Consider the following 21,512-nt stretch of genomic DNA (forward strand, 5'->3'; position numbering starts at 1 on the left):
TGTTTGTCTGGAAAGGTCTTTAATCCTCCTTCATATCTAAAGGATAGCTTTGCTGGATATATTATTCTTGGCTCATGGTTTCTCTCTTTCAATAGTTTGAATATTTGGTTCCACTCCCTCCTGACTTGTAGAGTTTCTGCTGAAAAATCTGATGATAATCTAATGGGCTTTCCTTTGTAAGTTACCGTCTTCTTTTCCCTGGCTGCCTTGAGGATTCTTTCTTTGTCGTTGATTTTAGACAGCTTCAATACAATGTGCCTTGGAGAAGGTCTGTTGGGATTGAGGTAACTAGGTGTTCTATTTGCTTCTTGGATTCGAGGGTCCAGTTCTGTCCACAAATTTGGGAAGTTCTCATCAACAATTTGTTTGAATATATTCTCTGTTCCCTTCTCTCTTTCTTCTCCTTCTGGTATGCCCATTATTCTTATATTGCTCTTTCTGATGGAGTCAGAAAGTTCTTGTAGAGTTCTTTCATTTCTTTTAAGTCTCAAGTCTCTTTCTTCTTCTATTTGTGTCATTTCCAGGTTTCTATCTTCGATGTCACTGATTCTTTGCTCCATCTGGTCAACTCTACTACCTAAGCTGGTTATTTCATTCTTAATTTCTTCTATTGAGTTCTTAATCTCCAGAAATTCTATTTGGTTCTTTTTTAAGATTTCAATCTCTTTCGTAAAATGCTCATGCTGTTCTTTGATTGAGTTTCTGAGTTCCTTTAACTGCCTATCTGTGTTTTCTTGTATCTCGTTGAGTTTTTTCAGAACTGCAATCTTGAATTCTCTGTCATTTAAGTCACATATTTCTGTATCTTTAAGTGCCTTCTCTGGAGATTTTTCACTTTCTTTCTGAGCTATCTTGTTGCCTTGGTTATTCATGGCGATTACTGGTTTACTATTTCTCTTCCTAGACATCTACAGGAGTGGCTTCTGCAACAGGTTGATAGAAAGCGGTCTTTCTTTTGTTTGCCAGTACTTGTTGGTAGAATGTTTTATTATTTCCCCAACTGCAACTTATTTTCCTTCTCCCACACAGTAGTGCTATGTTTTCTCTGCACTATTCCAGCTTCTCACACAATGGGGGGATTCCCTGGGAGACGGGCTTCTCCTCTGTTAATAGTTCGTCTAGGTCACAGGGCGCAGTGTCCCGGTGGGTATGCGGAGAGCTTTTGATGTTCCAAAGCTCTTCCAGCTGCTGATTCAGAGCCCGTATATTTCAGCAGTTCTGTTTACTCCTGCAGGGATCCGCCCAGATAGGTGGGGTCAGGGGCGGGGTGAGTTGTGAGAGGTGGCCCAGAGCAATGGCGGCGACCACCACCACCACAGCCGGTCCTGCTTCCACAGCTCTCTCCCCTTTGCTGGAACTAGTTGGGCTGTGAAATTGTGTTTGCAGTCCACAGTTCTCAAAACAGCAAATTTTCTGTTGTTTTGATCTGACACTGCTACTGTTTCGCTTTTAGCACCGGGCAGGTGGGGGCGGGGCGAGCTCTGGGAGGGGAGGGAGGGGGCGGCTAGTCTCAGTGCCTAAGGCTCCGTTCTCTGCTCGGCAGTGCGGGCTTAAACCACCGTTTTCAGCCTTTTTCCCTCAGTCTTTTCTCCGAGGTCTCTGCCGTGAGCGTTGGGTTCAGCCGTGTTATATGCTGTCCCCTCAGCCCTGTGGAGCCCTGGCGGAGCCCTAGCAGTCCGATCTCCCGCAGCTGCAGTAGTTCCGGGAAGCAGCGAGCTCGGAGCACTGAGCTGGGTCTGCGTCCTGCGCCCGCGCGGCTCCGTCTCCGCGCGCTTCTCCCTTTCCTCCTCCCTCCACTCGCGCGAATCTCCCACCTGTAGGTGATTTCAGTCGGTAGTGGGCCTCTTCGTGTTGCCTGTGTGCTGTGCAGGGAGTCCTTTGTGGAGTTTTTGTTGTTCGATTCTTTGTAAATTCCAGGGGAGCTTTACAGAGGCTCACCTCACGCCGCCATTTTTCCGGAAGTCTGGGAAATTTATTTTTTAATATCTCGAAGCTGTATTTTAATAACTGTATGGCAAGTTCAAAACTATAGAAAACTAAACATTATATTATTTGAGAATTCATACATGTGATACTATAAAAAAAAAAAAAGACAATGAAATAAAACATAAAATTCAAAATTCTGGTTGCCTGGGTGGAAGGGAAAGGAGGAGATGCAAGCAGGACTATAAGAAACCCATTAGTTGTATATTCTTTGTCTCAAATTGAGTAATAGGTCCATGTGTATTTGTTTAATCATTATACTTATATATGTTTTATATGTAGTCTTTTATATTTATGAAATATTTATCATTTAAAAAGGCATAAGAAAAAACTCTTGAAAATTAAAAATGTGATAGCAGGAAATAATTATCCCAGAGTTTAAGATGAAAAATCCTCCAGAAATTAAACAAAACCATAGAGATGAAAAAATGTTTTTAAATTAAAAAATTAAAAAGATGAAGAGATGGACAATGGAGAGAGGGGGAAAAAAGTAAATTAGAGGATCAGTATAGAAGAATCTACTTCTAAATAAGGGGAGATTCAGAGAGAGAGAAAAGACAACATGAAAGAAGGAAATAACACAAAACAAATAATATAAAATAATCTCCCTAAACTGAAGGACATGAATTTCCAGATTGAATAGGCCCACCAAATTACCGGCACAAGTCTTTATCCCTTAGAGATACATATTAAATATTTATAGATGACTGCCCCGTATCATGACATCATCATGAAATTTCAGAACAGCAGGAAAAAGGAGAAGATTCCTAAAACCTCTATAAGCTGGAGATGGGGGGAGTATGGTCGTAAGGCACTGTACTTCTCAAATGGCAACATTGGAAGCTAGAAGGCAACAGAACCACTACTTAAAAAATTCTGAGGGAAAATTATTTTCAATCCAATTCTGCGCCTGGCCAAATCAAGCATAAAAGCAGAAGAAATACTTGTTCAGATTTGCAAGGCCTCAAAATGTTTTTCCCACTCATCTTTTCTAAGGAACCTACTAGAGGATATCACCATCAAAACAAGGAAAGAAGATAAATGATGCTAAGAAACAGGGAATTTAATAAAGATAGGCAAAGAGAATCTCCTGAGATTGCTAAAAGAAAATCCCAAAATGAGAGCTCTAGTTTAGAGTTGGAGAGCAACTAAGCCGGATTGGAGCAAAGAGAATACACATCTTCAAGATACCTCCTATGTGGGATTGTGATGAGAGAAGATGCAAAAGCTGTCAGAGGTTTAGGGAACGGATTAGGTATATAGAAAACTAAGCAATTAGTAAAACTAAGTAATTATTAACTCCAAAGTAATTATTCTGTGAAGAATATTTTGCACAATCAATAATGTGAAAAATAAATACTTACCCAAATATTACAAAATAATCTACATCAGGAAGACAGGAGGAAGGGAAGTGATTTGCGTATATGCTAGAAGTAGAGAGAGGGTTGGGAACATCAGCTAGAGAACAGAAGTCTCAGCTTCCACAGTACGAAAGCAAGAATGATACATAAAAATGAAAGGGGAAAAAAAATCAAGAAATGGGAGCATAAGCAAGTTATTTAGGAACATGGGAGGAAGTACCAATATATGCAATATGACAAATAACTGCCTCCAGGACATAGGACTTAAGAGCAGGAAGAATGGAATGTTTCTTTTCATTGTGACTCTAGTGGTACTGTTTTCCTTTTTAAGTTATGGACATATGCTATTTTTTAAACATAAAAATTAATTTTAAAAAACATTTTTTTAAAAAGGTCAAATAAGAATAATAATAGCCATTATTTCCCAAGTCCCTACTATCTAAGGGAAATATACCTGATCTTCACAAATCTATCACTATTCCTCAGGCTAGCTTTGCAGAGTAACATTATCCCAATTTTACAGATGAGAAAACTAAAAATGAGAACGAACAGGAACATTTTTAATTGTTTTGTTTCTTTTGTTAATGTTTTGTTTGGTCCTTTACCTTTCCAGCAGTAGCAAAATATTCACCATCAGGGGACCACTCCATCAAATGTACAGATACTGAGGTTCTAAAAAAAAACAAAGTTACCATTTTTAAAATCTGGAACACTGTATAGATGATTTTCAACATCATTAGAACAAGAATGTTCGAACTCTCTAAAAATAAAATATTTCACCTCCCTAAAAATACAAATTAATTAAAATTAATCCAAAATTCTCTTTGGGGATTCAAAGAATGCAATTAGCATGTATAAATGATATCTCCAATTTTACAAGCCCGACCAACATCCTAAATATAACATGTTAAAAATTAAGCTCACCATCTTCCCTGGCTAATTGGTCCCCTTCACATAATCCATACCGTTACTAGTTCAGCCATCCTTCCACTTGAAAGAGGGACTGTCAACATTCATCACATCTTCTCCCTCCCATCACCATCCACACCTCTTCCATTAATGAGTAATCCCTATGTGTCAATCCTGTCAACCCAAGTACTGAGGTTATTACTATGAAAATATTTTGCCCTTTTTAAAAACAATCAACTGTAGCACAGATTGAAGATACGTATTATGATAAGTTTTGGTTAGAAAAATTCTACTTTCTAGGCTTCTAAATGCAATGGTACCATCAAAAAATAAAGATGATTGTGAAACATATTTTAGGAGGCTTTTTTTTTTTTAAATAAATGAGCATAACAACAGAATTAGACACTTACTTGCACTGCCAGATGCACTTCCAATCACTTAAAACTGGAGGAATTTTATTATCAATTTCTTCCTCTTCTTCCAGAATGTCACCTTCTGGAGGAGCCCACAGCTGAAGGGAATCAGTTGCTGTCAACAATCTGTTATCTGAAAATTAAAGAATGTTCTACTGAATAAGCAGGGATTATCTAGAGAAAGAAACACATCAGCTGCTACATAGGTCTAAAAACTGTACTGTGAAAAATAAGCAATATTGTTTATGAAAAAAATTCTAAAAATCCACTAGGCAAGAAAGAGTAATTCTTGCAGGAAACTTGAGAACAAAAAAGAAAAGCTTACTGGCAGAGAGCTATTATTTATCAGATAAATCTTTTCTAAAAATAACTGAAAAAATACAATTAAAAAACAAACCCAAAAAATACCACATAGAATGTTCTCAGGATATAAGATATAACTAATGAAATATAAGGCAAAATTAATGAAATCTGCTTTTCTACTTGGAATATAAAAATTATCTTCATTAAAAAAAATTATCCTCATTAATTGTGAATGTAAAAAGGATAAAAGCCATTACCATTAGAGATTTCTAATCTTTCAAAATTAAAGACAATAATTTCCTGAAATACAAATAACAAAATGAGATAGGTTTCTTTGGTCATGTTTTATTTCTGATTTCTTTCTTAATAAATAGAATTAAAGGTAAAATGCAGCACATGTTCAGTAAAGAAACAAATCACCGTTCTTAAAATAAAATATTGAAAGACAGGGCGAAAAAAAGCACAGAACTAATAGTAAATTCAGCACTGTATAAAGTAGTGTATACCAAGAAGAAAAAAGTACACTCATTCACTAGCAAAACGAAAATATACTATTGATCATTTTATTATGGGTGATTATATATCACATCATAATCATATATTTAAAACAAATATTTACTTTTCATAATTTCTAATATAATTACTAAATACCTTGAGGGTCCCATGCTAAATTGTATGTCACGGAACTCAAAAAAAACTGCCCAGTTTTAAGCCACTGACACTTGAGTTGCTGAAACATAGAAAAAGGTCAGATTTTAAAAATAATATCCACAAACACTACCATTTCATCATTTTCATCAACTTAAGACCTTATGATCGAAAACAAAGATTTAAAAATTTCACTATTATTTCCAAAATACCATTTTTTTAAAAAACCTTCCAATAGTTCCACTTACTATTTATTCTACCATATCAAGCTGCTTGCCATGCCCAAACAAAGCATGTTATCTCAGGCTTCTTTCCACATCTATAAACATATTCTTATACTTAAGATATGCTTTCCTCTCTTCTCCACCTGCAAACTCTTAGGCTTACATCCATCAAGATCTAGCTATATCATCACCTCTGCTGTGAATCTTTTTCTGACATACTAGTAGCTCTCATCGCACTTTTTACATTCTACCATTATAACACTAGTCACACTGAATATTTGTTCATATGTCTGACTCGCCCATTAAATTACAGCTCTTCAAGGGCAGGAATTATGTCTTCAGTGTTGTAATGGCAAGTCTACAGATGCTCGATAAATATTTATGAAAACAAAATACACCTTAGGAAAAAGTGCAAATTATCACAATTCTATGGACTCAATGTCTAAAATAAAACTAGATATGCCTCCCCAAAAGTCAACAAACTTGAATTATATAATATATAAAATCTACAAACCTGACCTATATTATATTTATTTGAATAATTTCCATTATTTTTCTTACTATTTTCATTCTAAAAGGTAGAAAGAAAATTTAAAGTTTAAAAGTCAAAGGCCTCTGTCATCAAATACAATATCTAAGTAAAAAGACGTTTAGGTATTTCTTTGTAGTACACAAATATAAAATGGCCTCATGGTAAATTGTACTGCAACATACAGCTGTGTGGCCTGAGGCAAGTTATACATTAATCGCTTGGCAAGTACTAATAATTTAATAAATGGCAATTCCCTTTCTCTTTATAATATTTTTAGAATCGCTAATAATTTATTCAAGATTTCATAACTATCCAGAGGCAGAATTTTAAAATATAACTACAAACCTGAATTTCATTATCTAAAAATAATTTTATATTTTCAATTAGGGTAAATGTTAATTTCCCATCACTGCTGAACAAACAACAGTTGCAATAGTATTTTAAATACTGTTCAACAGATCTATTTCAGAGTAATAATTAAATCATTCCTACAACTAAAGATATTGCTAATACTCTTTCCTTTAGTATTTCTCAGAGTGTAATTGATGAACCAACTACATAGCAGAAATTTTGAGAGTGAGGCTTGGAGTCTGAATTTTCAATAGGAACCTCAGGTGAGTCTTAAGCACTCTAACATTTGATATCCATTTTATAATACTATCATAGGGAAAAGACTAATATTCTAATTCATGTTTTTTTTAAAGTAAAAAGAAATTCCAATATATATATTTAATAAAACATCAAAATCACTTGTTTTAATGTATTTAAGAGTATACCTTTTTTAAAAAAAATTACTGGTAAATATATACTCTTGGCATTCAGATTTCACATTGGCATTTTTCACTATTTGTGAGTGATGATGGAGTTCCTATGCATGCAGTAACTTTTAAAGGGGTTAATAATTCTAACCATATGGGATTTTCTGAATATTCAGTAAGATAAAATAAAATACAGCACCCAGAATGAATCTGAATGGTTCTCAATGTGTTATGCTAGACCACTTATCTGGTAAGTGAATTTACCTAAGCTCCTAACTCCTTCATTCAACAAATATTTAGGAGACTATTATGTTCCAGATATTAATATATTCTAAGTACTTGGGATGCATTGGTGAACAAAAGAAATAAAGCTCCCTACTCTCATGAAGCTTACATTCTAAATAGTAAACAATAAACAAACAAGATAGTGTTATGGAAAAAATTTTAAAATAGAAGGATAGGGAGGTTAAAATAAAGGTGGTAGAAGCAAGTGACAATTTTTAAAAGAGTGATGAAGGTAGACCCCATTGAGAAGGTTATTATCAAGCAAAACCTTAAAGGATCTGCAGGAGCTGGCTGTGGAGCTATCTAGAGAAAGAATAACATTCCAGAGAAGAGAACAACCAATGCAAAGGCCCTAGATGGGAGGGTAACTGTTCTAAGAATAGTAAAAATGCCAGTGTGGCTGGAGTGACATCAGAGAGGACAAAAACGGTAGGAGATGAGCTCTGAGAAGTAATAAGTGGATGGTGGGGCAAAGAAAGGCTGTGGTCTATTCTAAGGCTTTTTGGATTTGAATCTGAGGGAAATATGGAGCCATCACAGTTTTAAGCAGAGAATGTCATGATCCGTTCTGCTGAGAAAAGAGGAGAAAGGGGGATAGAAACAGCTATCAGACAAAGAATAGTCTAGTAATCTAAACAAGAAATAACAGTTCAACTAGGGTCAATCCCAATTAACAAGGTAAATCTCAATTAGCAATATTCTAGAAAATTGAGTTTCTAAAAGGCCTGGGGATATGTTCCTAGTGAATGTAAAAGATCTACCATAAAGCACCAGGCCACCTTATAACACCGGTTCCTGAGGAGCTCTTTATTGCTATCAACTGGATTCTAAATTTAATTCTAAAAGTTTTCTACTATCATTTAGTACTTACACAATTTCTCTTATGAGAATTTATGCCCAAGGGCTCAAAAATACAAACAGCATTACCATACGAAGCTGCAATCTAAAAAAGAATGAACAAAGCATTAATTTTTAGGAAAAGAAAAAATAAAGACAACCACCTTTTCACAATAATGTATGAACTAATTACATATAATAACAATCCCAATACAATATTCATGATTTATTCCCTTCCGTAAACATTAACTGGAAAAGTATTGGACTTAAGAATCTCTTCTCTATTATCAAAAATTCAGCAGGCTTCATTTTATGTATCAAATACAAGGCTGATCTACAGCAAATACGAGGTTGACCTATTAAAGAAATCATCGTTTTCTGTAGGAGGTTTTTCATTTTTAATATAGAAATAACTTTATTAACAGACACATTTCAATAGTACATCTGTCAGAAACTTTATAATCCAGTCACTATAAAAACCATGAGAAGTAGAGAAAGACATCAAAGAGTAACAGGTATTAAATATATATCAAATAAAATGACATTAATTACACCATCAAACAAAGAATGCCAACTGGGAAAACCATCTAGAAGGTATAGAGAAAATGGACTAAGGAGAAATCAAAGAGACACCGACTGCATCTGGAGGAGAAAGAGCAGATGCAGACATCTCCCGGTGGACTCTGTTCCAGGTCACATACCTGATAAGAAGGGACATAAACCCCTCTCTCCCTAGAAACTACCAGAGCCTGCTTTTCAATAATTCCTTAAAAGCCATTTCCGGTTTATCCTTCTCCTGGCAAGAGGGAATCAACGACAGGGAACAGACCATTAACCATCCCTGCTGATACCTCTAGACCTAACAGTTAACTTATAAACTTAAATTAAAGTATGTATTCTTTTAAGGCCAGCCAAAAAGGTCTACTGTGATTTCAGGGTACACTCATGCCAAAGTGATTTTAACTTGTTACTTAATATCTAACATTCTTTCTTTAAAAAAAAAAAAGCTTTTAATCCACAATGGTAAGGGAGAAGCTACTTAAAATGCCTGGCTGAGGTAATACTTAGGCAAAACATGCTATGAATGATCACATTCAACGTGTCAGTCAATGAATGAATGATTATAACTGGCGCCAGTTATCACCACAATGACTGTGGACAAAGGAAATAAAAGACAATATATCAAAAATGTCATATTTTTACCTTCTTTATCTTCCAGGTATAGAAAAGTAAAAACATAGATATGAACACCAAGGCCTTATATATTTAAAAAAAAAACAACAAAAAAAACTTTGCTTCCATAGAATTTTATTGTGATTATTACCAGCACATAAATAATTTATTAAAATTCATCTCTGACAACTATTGTACATCACTAGGCAGGTTTAAAGCTACCTTAATTGGCCTACGGAGATCAGCAATGAAAAACGAATGACAGAAATCTGACACTCTCAGTGTTCTCTAAAAAGTAAGCTATATTTAAGAAAAAAAAAAATTGGGAAAAGTCAGAAAAGCAAGAAACAAGTATCAGAAAACACCAGGAAACTCAGTACTTCAATATTAGGTCAATTATATCACTGGATTGCCATATTATGCTATATTTGCACAAATATTAAAGCTTGATACAAGCAGCGGGGTGAGACAGCAGAAATGGTATTATAATAATGTATTTTTTGGCATAAATTTGCATGGTTACTATTTATCACCATGAATATTCTGATTTAACATATCCTTGAAAAAAAATGTTATTACTCAGTAAAGAAAAATTAGAGACCACTAAGGCTGTTTAAATTATTACAATTATGACAGGAAAAATCTCATTTTCATATTCTTGTAGAGCCATTCAACTCTGCTACACAGTATTGCCCTTGCTGCATTGCTAGAGTATACAGCAAATATGATATATTTACTTTACATTAAATAAACCATAATGTTATGTACATTAGGCTTGAAATGTGGGGAGAGGGGTGAAATTTGATGAAATTTGAACTATATCAAAATAAACCCTGTTTTAAAGTCTGAAGGGAATAAACATTAAGATTCTTCACTCAACAAATAAACTTTCATTAAATTAACAGAAACTACAAAGCACCTGTTATATGACAAATATTATTTTAGACATTAAAAACTTGGCAAAGTTCTTGATAAAAATTTGATGTTATTATAATTTTGGGGAGAGATAAGGGATGCTAGCTAGAGAAGATAAAAGTTTGCTTCCCTACTATTGATTTAATAGTTGCTAGAATATTAACTGGCAGAATATCAGTACCCACAGGATTGTGAGGCCTACAGATCTTTTAAGACTGTATACACCTGTAGAACAATTAATTATCACATTGTCAGCTTAATGGCTCTTTACAATTTGTATACAAATATCACTTCACCCACTCCTATCGATAGGCATCTAAGCAAGGTATATTAATAAGAAACTGTAGGCAAGCCTTGTAGAAAAAGATAAGAATACTCTAGGATTGTTAAATATATTAAAGGATGACATATAATAAAGTAATTAAATCCCTTACTTACTCTTCCATGTTGGTGAGAACACTCCACACAGCTGACTTGGATGTTTCCATGCTTAGCACCAGGTATGATCTGCACACATTCAAAGTCACTTGCCAAAATAACAATATCACAGCCTGACCCATATGCCTAAAAAGGAAAGTTTTACAATATATAAGATACGTAACTTTTGAATTATGATGACAGTTTATCCTAGATTTTATTGCCATTGTAATTGTGTACATTAACACATTTTACAGAAATAGTTAATGTAAGAATATTAAGAATACCAATTTCCAAATAAGAACATTAAGTCACATCAAAAAATGGGATGATGACACCCTACGCATTATCATTCAAAACTGCTATTATCAGGAAAAGGGTCCTTGCAGTTGTTAAACACTATGGGCTCTGTCCTGCAGGTCAGAAATCACACTGCTTAGAGTTTCTCTCCAAAGCTCATCTCAGTAAACTCCAAAGAATAAAACCTCCATCTGAAAGTAATAAGGCACTGAAGACTACAATTGTGTTCCCAGGTTTCAAACGAGGCTTGAGAAAGATCACGATAGAAATCAGATGCATTTTCCAACACAATTCCACATGGCTTAAAGAGCTAGTTAAATAGACATGAGCCTCTGAGACAGAATTACATGCACTAAGGCAAGGACTAAACTTAAAACTCAGCTGCCTAAGAGAATCCATGAGTAAGCCTGCCTGCCCCTTTCCCTCAACCTTGAGGGAGTGAGGAAACCAACCCAAAGTGGTTTCACAAAAAGGTTAAATAAAATACAAAATAAAACTGATTTATATAAAATATTGGCAAATACAACTATACAGTCAAAAAATAAAATAACACAAAATTAAGTTCCTGGAAAATTCTCTTGTTCAACGTAACTATAATGTGCAAAACCACATATTTCTTCCTATTGCCACACTTTTTGGTGTACGCCATTCCTGTTTTGCAACTTGGTGAATTTTATGATGACATAAGGGGCAGACAGTGGGGACATGTGTTTTTGCTTCCAAAATCACCTGATGATTAAATATTCCAAATAACTGAACAATCTAATTCTCAAATGAAAAAGCCCCATTAAAAGCAACATAAATATAAAATTTATGAGGTTGTATTTTTCCTCACTATTTCTACACCTTTAAGCAATATGGTCATGTCCTACAAAATATAGATACCCAATAGCCAGGGCTGACATGTGAGGACACCTAATTTAGTGACCTCTGCCCTGAAGAGATCCTCGTGTGGCTGCTAATGAAAAGAGGGAAATGAAGATAAAGAAGAGATAGGAAGACAAACACTACTTCTACAGGTTACTAAACCTTCCAATGTTGCCAAAATCCTGCTATAACCACTATAAACCATTTCAACTCATAAATTTACAAATACCAAAAAATTCACCAAAAGAAAAACAAAGAATGTTAAGCAAAGGAAATATGGGGGGGAAATCACTCACAGGAGGAAATAACCACTTATATTCTTACACCATGTATTCAAGAAAGCTGAACTGAAAGGGAATATTGAGTATAAGCAGAAGAAATGTTTGTATCTCCATGCTAATCTGTAAAATTATATTATTAAAATAACCTTACCCCTAAACAACATTTCACAATTTCCAAAGTGCTTTATAGAATTATCTCAGCAAGGTGGATTGATAGAAAGAGCACAGACATTATCTAGTTTGGAATTACACATATTGGGCTTTCAATTGTGGTTCTGTTATACTGTGTGATCTTAAGCAAGTTACTTAAGCTCTCTGAGCATTTCTTGTGGTAAAATGGAAGAAATAATACCTATCTCTTAGGATAATTTTGAAAATTAAAATAGAAAATCTATTTGCATAGTGCTTAGCACACATAGTTCATTTAAGAAACAAAACACTGCACAATATCCCAAGCCTGGGCTAAGGATTGGGAACACAGGATCACAAGATGCGGTTCCAGTGAGTCTAATGGGGAAATGACAAAGTGAATCACCAATCACAAATAACAAACTGCCATGACAGATAAACCCAAAAACTACTAGAAGAAAACAGAAGGTACTCAATAAATGTTATATTACTCCCCCCTTTAATCTTTGCAACAAAACTGAAGGAAGATACAATCATTATCATGATATAAAGATAGTTCATTAATTTGTCCAGTTAGTAAGTGGAAGATGCTGAAACTCAGATTCTTACAATTCTTATGCTCCTTCCCCCAACATTACATATCAAAAGACACAAAATATTCCAGATAAGTATTTAGTACACTTGCTTCTCTAAAGATGAGCCAACCCTGGCAACTGCTACTATAGACAGACAGGCTCTTACTGCTCATTAAAAAGGATGTTTACTCTTCCCTAGATATTCATAATTGCTCGATTGTTTCCAGAAAAGATGCACCGTACTCCTTACCTGCAGGGAATCTTGCCATTTTTCTGATCCAGCAATAGTTCTCAAACCCAGCTGCATCAAAATCACTGAAGGAACTGGTTAAATATACAGATTGCTTGGTCCTACTCCAAAGTTATTAAATCAGAATATTCATGGATAAAAGATGTTGGCAAATATCTATCAAAATGTAAATACAATGTACTCTTTGATCAAATAAGCTCCTATTTTACTCTATAGGCATATTTATAAGTTTGCCAAAAAATATATATATCATAGAAGGATATTCTCTGCCTCATTATTTGTAGCAGCAAAAACTAAAAATAATTGTGTGGTGAAATAAATAACTGAATATCTATACACTGGAATACTATGCAGCTGCTAAACATTTAGACTAGTGCTCTAAAATGGCTTCAAATCCCTTATCAAACTAGTAATTATCATCATAATGGAACAATTATGTCTGGTACTGGTTTCCTATGGAACCACAGCTAGGCAATGCCTGCCATTTTATGTAGTATCCATGGTCACACCTAGAAGGGAACCCCCTAAACGATTGCACACTAAGAGCTTGCAAAACACAGAGGGAAAGTATTATTCTTTACCTTTCTCTAAAGAGTGTAAGGCACAAATAACCCATGTAGGGAAGAAGCGGGGACTCATAATCTATCCGTACTGAATCACACGCATTGTGTAACTGAAGGCTCACAAGATTTAATGATTTATATAAACGTGTGTTTAAATGTGTCTGGATCCCACTGCACTGAAAGGTCCATCAGATCAAGGACCATGTCGTCCTTGTTTACCACTGCAATCCCAGCAGCCAGCACATAGCAGCCCTCAATAAATATCTGTATAACAAATGAATGATTCAAAATCTTCCTAATATCTGGCTCCAGAAGCCTAAGTACCAGGAACCTTGGTCGAACAACATCGAGTTCAGATAGCTGACATAACCTAATAATTTGGCCAAGTCTAAGACAATAGCTATACAAGGAAAGAGAGGGAGATTTTGCTGAATTTCCAGTTTAACAGTATCATGGATTTAGAAGACCTATCTGAAAGGAATCTACCAAAGTCTTCCTTAATAATTTATCATTTACTGAATACCTGTTATGATCAGTCAGTCAGTCGGCTATGGTCATTATGAACATTGTATCTTCACAGGCCCCCTTTTAAACATGGAGAAACTGAGGCCCAGAAAGGATAAGTAATTTGTCCAAGTTTGTAAGAGTGAGGATCCATTTGCTTCATAATAAAGCCCCTGCTCTTTCCAGTGCATCACCCACTTCTACTCCATTAAGCTGTCGTATTAGTGCCAGAAAGTCCATGTTCATCGTTGCAATCCCAAGTAACTTACCATAGTATCCGGCCCAGAGGAAGGCCAATAGATGAGATGGTTTATACAAGATCTATAATTACTCAAGAGATTAATATTGTCTCAATTTTAGGTCAACAGCAATTTTGTTCCATTCTTCTTTCTCAGAATTCAGTTTTACCAGAGAAGAATTTATAGTGCAAGAGGAAGAGGGTGCTCACTGAGGCTGCAAGCAAATACGAAAATGACCCCAGAGTGTGGGATGTGGTCTCCCTTGTACTAGATAAATAAAATATCTCTGACTTAGCTGAGTATGAACTACTCCACAAACGGGAGACAGGCCACAGGGTCATTACAGGGAAGCAGAAAAAGGACATCAAGCCTTTTCTGGAGCGAATGGAATCCCTTAACCAGGTTCTTCATCCCTTGGGTTCACAGTAGAACTGCCCCTGTGCCATAGCACTATCTACCAGGGTCCTGCACTTGTAACAGTACTGATCTATAAAACATTTTATCTCTAAGTTAAGGATATGGTCAGGCCCAAACCCATAGGTAAGGCCCAAGAAAAGAGAAAAAGTCAGAAAAACACCCTTTCGTTCCATTCATGTGGGAAGATTTATTTTATGGAAGGACTAAGCTGTCCTTATGATGAAAAAGAATTAATAAGTAGCCAAAAGTAAGAACTCATGACCAAGAGATAACTCTGTAGTATAAATCCTAAAGTCATAGACATGCTTTAAAAATATTAATCCTCACTTGTTTTAGCCTTATTGTTGGAGACCAAATCCATATTATTAGGAAAGAGACAAGTTTTCTCTCTGCTTTGAGCATTGAAACTACCAGTTTTCCATGTGGACTGTAATACACATAAATCACAGATGGTCTCAGGAGGTCTCTGAACTCCTAGAAATTATATTTAAAGTCACGTGAATGTCCTTGTTTTCCCTGGATGCACAGATCTCAATAGTTTGTCTAAAAGAATCCCTTCCTTAGACAAAACTTGTCATATTATCCCACAATAATGATATAGGTGCTAAAAACTCAAGTATTTATTACCAAGATTCTTTTCTATGTTTTTAGTTGAGATACCCAAAACTTCATTAGAAGAACCTTGTCAATTAGTTGAGGCTGAAAAACAAAGTTACCCTCTTCTTTTATCTTATTAAAATGTTACAATTGATGAAAAAATTGAATATCCTCTAAAGTCATAAACTACTCTGAATTAGCATACCATCATTATCATAATAAAGATATTGCTGCCTTCTGTAGAGTTTAATGTTACTGTGAACAATGATTAAGTGTATTCAAACAGGCATAAAACACTCACTATCTTCTCTAATTTCATTTTTATACATAATGGCTTTGACTATATTACTTTCAGAAAAGCAAACAATACTCATATCCCACAAATACTATTCTAATTTATCATATTTCCTTTAAGTCTTAGATAAATTAAAGTATAAAGAAAAGAAATTATTTTTTTAATCTTAGAGAAACATGACCTTTCCTGTGAGAATAACGAGTATAAACAAAAATTATATTGGCATTTTCTAAAGAGTAGTTGGATGCTTTAAAGAATACTTACAGGGTCAAAGTTGGAGATCATTAACAACTGATGACAGATGTATCAAAATTTTAAAGAAAAAGAAAGCACTGATGAATCAAGAGGCATTGAGTATGCTGAGAGGTTTGTCTACTTTAACAAGGTGTTGTAATCTTACCAAGAATACTTTATCAATAGTGTTACTGCTAACCTCCCACCTCTCCCTGAGAGTTTTGAATCCTGTAAATATGTTCACTCTTCTACAAATGAGGACACATGTTATTAAGAGGTCGAAAAATAATTACTAAAAAGAGGTATCTACTGAAAGCCTACTGGGTAACAGGTATTGTACTATGCATTCTACACTCCTAGTCTTTCTTTCAAGACTGCAACAATCTTATATAAGTTGGTTATTAGTCCCACTTTAATATAAGGAAATGGAACTGTATGGTTTAATCCAAGTCCTAACCAACAAGGTAAATACATGCTGGGATGCAAATTCAGATCTCTACATTGTTTTATCCACTTAAGTAATGACCATTTTCTATCGTTTTGTTTTCTACTGCTCAAATTTTTGTTCTTATAGGTTTATTGCACAAATTCATTTAAATTCTTCATTTCTGTTGTGATCTTTTGCTCTATAAACAAACAAAAAGCTAAAGAGAAGATACGGTTAACAGGGCTTTTGGTTCCTTGGTTGTACCAAGTTATCTTCAGAAAATACTCTTAGGAGGCCAATGTTGGCCTATGAAAAATCTTACAACCATGAAAACAAAGCACAGATTAACACAAATTTCCCAAGAAAACATCCTTTCCCTCTCTTCATTTTAGTCATGTAATTAAAATTCTAACTGTTTATGATGCTCTCAGAATTAAAAATTAACTTCTAAAATGGAAAACAGGTTTCCCTATTGAGTAAGTCCCTTATTAAGCTAGAACTTTCATATATAATAGTTATCCATTAAAGCTATCTATAAGCTAAATAAACCATTTTGAATGTTTAATTTTTAATGTTTTTAGTAACAAGATTTTCTTTTTATAGAGAAAATAACACATGCACTAAATTTTTAAAAATAGGAAAATTAAGTAACCTTCTTAGTCTTGACCATCTCTCCTCATTCCCAAAAAGCAGTTACGTAATAATTATCTATAAACCCTTCCTAAAATGTTTAGTGTATACAGGGTGCCAAAAAAATGTATACACATTTTAAGAAAGGAAAACTGTATTAAAATTGTGATACTCAATATATACCGATAACAAATGATGAATACAAGTCACATGTGACTTCTGCAATTACAGGATGTGCTCAAAGTGGTTACCATCGGCGTCCAGACACTTCTGATTGTAGCGAACTACTGTTTGAGCAACGTTGTCCACAGTGTATATACACTTGTAGACATCTTTTTGGCACCCCCGGTATACAAGTATATCTATGTATAAATATTTTTTGTAACATAAAGGGATTGCTATACAAATTCTACAACTTTTTTCCATTTAACTAACAATAGATCTTGAAAATTTTCCAAGGATATATCAGCAAAGAAGGAATAACCTCATTCTTCTTAATTGTTGCATGGTATTCCATTTTGTGGCATTGCCATAATTAATTTAGATTGTTTCCAGTCTCACTATTGCAAAAAATGCTTCAATGAACTTACTCATATATAAAATATATTATGCACACGTGTGCAAGGATACCCATAGAGTAAATTCTACGACATAATTTGCTGGGTCAGTGATTAAAATTTAATAACAACTGCAAACTGGCCTCCAAAAGGATCATACTCCCCATGTGTATAAAAGTACCTGTTTCTCCACTTCCTCGCTAACCCCGATCATTATCAAATGTTTTAATGGTTTTAATCTAACAAAATCTGGCAGCTCCCTGTTGTTTTAATTGGCATTTTTATTAGGAAGAATGTTGAGCATCTTTTCATATATTTATCACCCATTTATATTTATTTCTCTGCAGACTATTCATGTTATTGGTCCATTTTTTAACTGGGTCTTTAGTCTTGTTCTAAATGATTTATAAGAGCTCTTTATAGAATTCACTCTTTATCATACATATCTAACAAGTTGTCTTTCTGTAAGTTTCTACACCTAAAGTCAAACCTTTACCATTATCAACTACTGTCCCCTACCACCACCTGCCCAATAAATAAATAAGCCTCCTGTCACTCAGATATAAGTAGGCAGGCACTACAGTTAAAACAGTGGAAAGGGTAGTACTTCAAAAGGAAGCTCTGCTTTCCACATGACTAAGAACACACTTTACTGATATGATCCAATCATTCTAATAACCTAAAGTCCACTCAAGAATGCTGAATGAGCAAAATAAATAAATAAGTAAGAAACTAAATAGTATGCAAAAGCTTAGAGCCAAAAAATTAACCTAGGTCAACAACAGGTTGGAGCAATGTCGGAAATAATCTAATGACTATTTGTGTGGTAACCAAGGAGATTGTTTCTTTTAGAAACAACTCATATCAGGAAATGAAAAATTAACAGACTACTTACAAGTAGCAGTAGAAAAAGGCAAAGCTGCAAATGGTATCCTGAGTGAAGCCTAAGACAAAGCTTAATAATATGTAAAAACAAAAGTCTATGGCCAGAAAAAAATAGAAGAAATTATTACAAGTATTCATGATTAAGCGGTAAGAGACAAAATGATTCATTTTCACTTCTTCCTACCAACCCAAAAAGCAAATGTTCTGAAAGAACATAGAACTTTCTTTAAAATTAAAACTTTAAACTTAAAAAGAATTATTTTTAATATTAGTTAAAAACTAGCCAGTTTTGATATTTTACTGACAACATGCAGCTATAACAAACTTCTAAATACTAAGATAAAAAGAAACAAAAACACCTGCAGTCCAAACTAATCTATTTCAGTACCCCTAAACATGTTTTTTAAATTTACTGATGCTAGTAACATCTGAAAGGAAAATAAGACCTTGAAAAGAGAAATATGCAATTAATTAATTTGCTCTAATTAACCATTACAAAACCAGCTCTATCTGGAGCTGGCCTGCATTCTTATTAAAAGGTAGGTCTGGAAGTGGAAACCAAAAATCATCTCTCTCTTACAAATAACTATTTATGTCAGTGCTAAGAATAAACCATTTAAAGTATTAATTATCACAAATTTCTAAGGAAATCACAGTAATACTGGTAAAAATAAGCCCAATGGTCTGGCTAGCAGTTATAAAAACCTAAGGGTAACCTTTTAGCCTCCAATTTGTTCTCTAAAGCTTAGCGTATACAACAATTTGGCTCATAAAGAATAATGAAGTAAAACACTTTTTTTAGATGGCTACTTTAAAGAAATTGAATGAACATTTATTTGAACATTAAACTATTAGAAACAGAATAAGTGACCCAATATTTTGCTTCTTAGTTCATTCTTAATATATTTTACATTTGAAAACATTTTTAAGTTAATAGTATATTACGTATTACGTAGCACTATTAATATGCAATGTTTATGACAACTTCCAACTATTTTGTAACTACTGGACATTTCCAGAAAATCACTTATCCTAAATGTTGATATGTTGAGGGAGATGGTCCTGATAGTGTTTAAAAAAGTATTTCTCAAATAATAAATTAAACCATTAAATTGCAATTAAACTCCCAATACCTTCACTGATAAAACAGGTACATTCCTAAGAATCTAGAGGCGCTAACACTGACCATAACAACGAGCAAATCACAATCTCTCTATAGATGTTTCCTTCATCAGTCAAATGAAAGATTGTGATTAGATCACTTCTGAGATCCCTTTCAACTTTTAAGCTGTAATTATATTAAATGTGCACAAATTTGTTTCAAATCGTCCTGGTAAAAAATAAATAAATAATCTAGTGTTTTACATGGAGCCCAGCTAAGTGTTTTTTATCTTGTGACTCTTTCCCATGCTCACAGCTGACAAGAGGTGAGGATGGTCCAGAATAATGACCAACTGGCTAATAGTCAGCTGAAAAAGATGAGCTGCACCAATCAAAGTCCACTATGGGGAATTTAAACTAAAAGAACCAGAGTTAGCAGGAAGAGTTTAGCTGAAAAGTCATACATATTCAAGGATAAGGCAGCCATTTAAGAACCATGTACAGTATGAAACTGAAACCACCACTTTGAGAAGCAAATGGATCAAATATCCAAAAACAAGAACACTCCTATGAGAAAACAAGTATATAAAATCCTTACGAGAAGGCAGTCTTGATTCTACCAGCTGTTTAGTTTCAATCACTCTAAAGCCCAATTGTCTTCCGTTAATGGTTCATTGTGCATCCTGAAATAAACCTTGTTTTTAACTTCAGTTCATCTGTCCCTTGCCCTGACTCAAACCAAAGCCGGTACAAAGGTTGAGGATATTCACAGCAGAGCTTCAAAAGAAATGCAGAATTGTCCATGATATTAGAGCAGGGAATGAAATGAGGATGCTAGGATGGAAAGCTAGCAAAACAGGATGTATAATAGATGCACAGTTACTAAAGCAGTCAGTCATCTGTGATCCCTTGGGACCCATAATGCCTACCAGAGAGTAAGACTTTGAAGCCAGACCAGATAGTCAAATGTATTGTTTTCAGCCTTAAATAAGAAATAGTAAAAAGCAATAAGCAAGAAAAGTATGGTGTACCTGTCACTCTCATATGCTATTGAATATAAAACCATATGGCTTTTCCATACAACAATTCGGTAGTATGAATTAAGAGACTATAAAGAGATTTAAGTTTGATTCATTAAGTCTATTTCTAGCCTAAGAAAACATTCAGATATGCAAACAAACATTACAACTAGTACTAAAATGTTTATTGCAACATTAGAGAAGTTGAAAGTAAAAAGGATGGAAAAAGATAAACTTTGAAAATACTAACCAAAAAGAAGCTTGAGATAGCTGCATTAATTATCAGATAAGGTAGACTACAGAAAGCATTACTAGAGATTTTTTTTTTAAAATAATTACTTCACAATAACAAACAGGTCAATTCAACAGGAGGATATAATTATTTAAATTTGTTAAGCACACATAATTAAAGCAAAAATTAACAAATCTACAAGAAGACGGGTAAAATCATACTCATAGTATTTTAACACGTCTCAGTAAAATGAGTAAGCAGACAGAAAAGCACTAAAGTTTTAGAAGATTTAAACATGATAAACAAACAACCCCTAAAGGACATATGTAGAACACTCTACCGAATAATTGTGGAGCACACACTTTCTTTAGGCACACATGGAATATTTATAAAAATTGATCAACTGAAATTTCAACAAACTTAAAAAGATTGGAAGTATATGTTGTATGTTGTTTGGACACGATACAGCTATGCTAGAAATTCATAAGCAGAATTATAACCAGAAAAGTCCCATATATTTGGAAATTTAAAAACACACTTCTAAATTATTTATGAGAATGATTAAAAAATACCTTTGTGGTATGCAGATACAGTAGCAGGTCCTAAGAATTTAAAATTTACATTCATAAATGCATATATAGAAAGAAAGACT

General features: G+C 34.2%; 1 protein-coding gene across 8 annotated transcripts in view; it reads right to left on the minus strand.

Moving 5' to 3' along the window:
- The window catches only part of DMXL2 (Dmx like 2), a 123,273-nt gene that overhangs the window by 88,023 nt on the left and 13,738 nt on the right, over positions 1-21,512 (minus strand). For all 8 annotated transcript variants that reach the window (XM_088797207.1, XM_088797203.1, XM_088797206.1 and 5 more), the window contains exons 2-6: positions 10,780-10,905; positions 8,288-8,359; positions 5,621-5,699; positions 4,664-4,799; positions 3,950-4,016 (exon numbers count right to left, since the gene is read on the minus strand). In XM_088797207.1, the coding sequence (XP_088653333.1) occupies positions 3,950-4,016; positions 4,664-4,799; positions 5,621-5,699; positions 8,288-8,359; positions 10,780-10,905 (480 nt within the window). The remainder of the gene's footprint in view (positions 1-3,949; positions 4,017-4,663; positions 4,800-5,620; positions 5,700-8,287; positions 8,360-10,779; positions 10,906-21,512) is intronic.

The sequence above is a fragment of the Rhinolophus sinicus genome, chromosome 3, assembly GCF_057876585.1.
Source record: "Rhinolophus sinicus isolate RSI-liver-muscle chromosome 3, RSI-T2T, whole genome shotgun sequence".
NCBI lineage: Eukaryota > Metazoa > Chordata > Mammalia > Chiroptera > Rhinolophidae > Rhinolophus > Rhinolophus sinicus.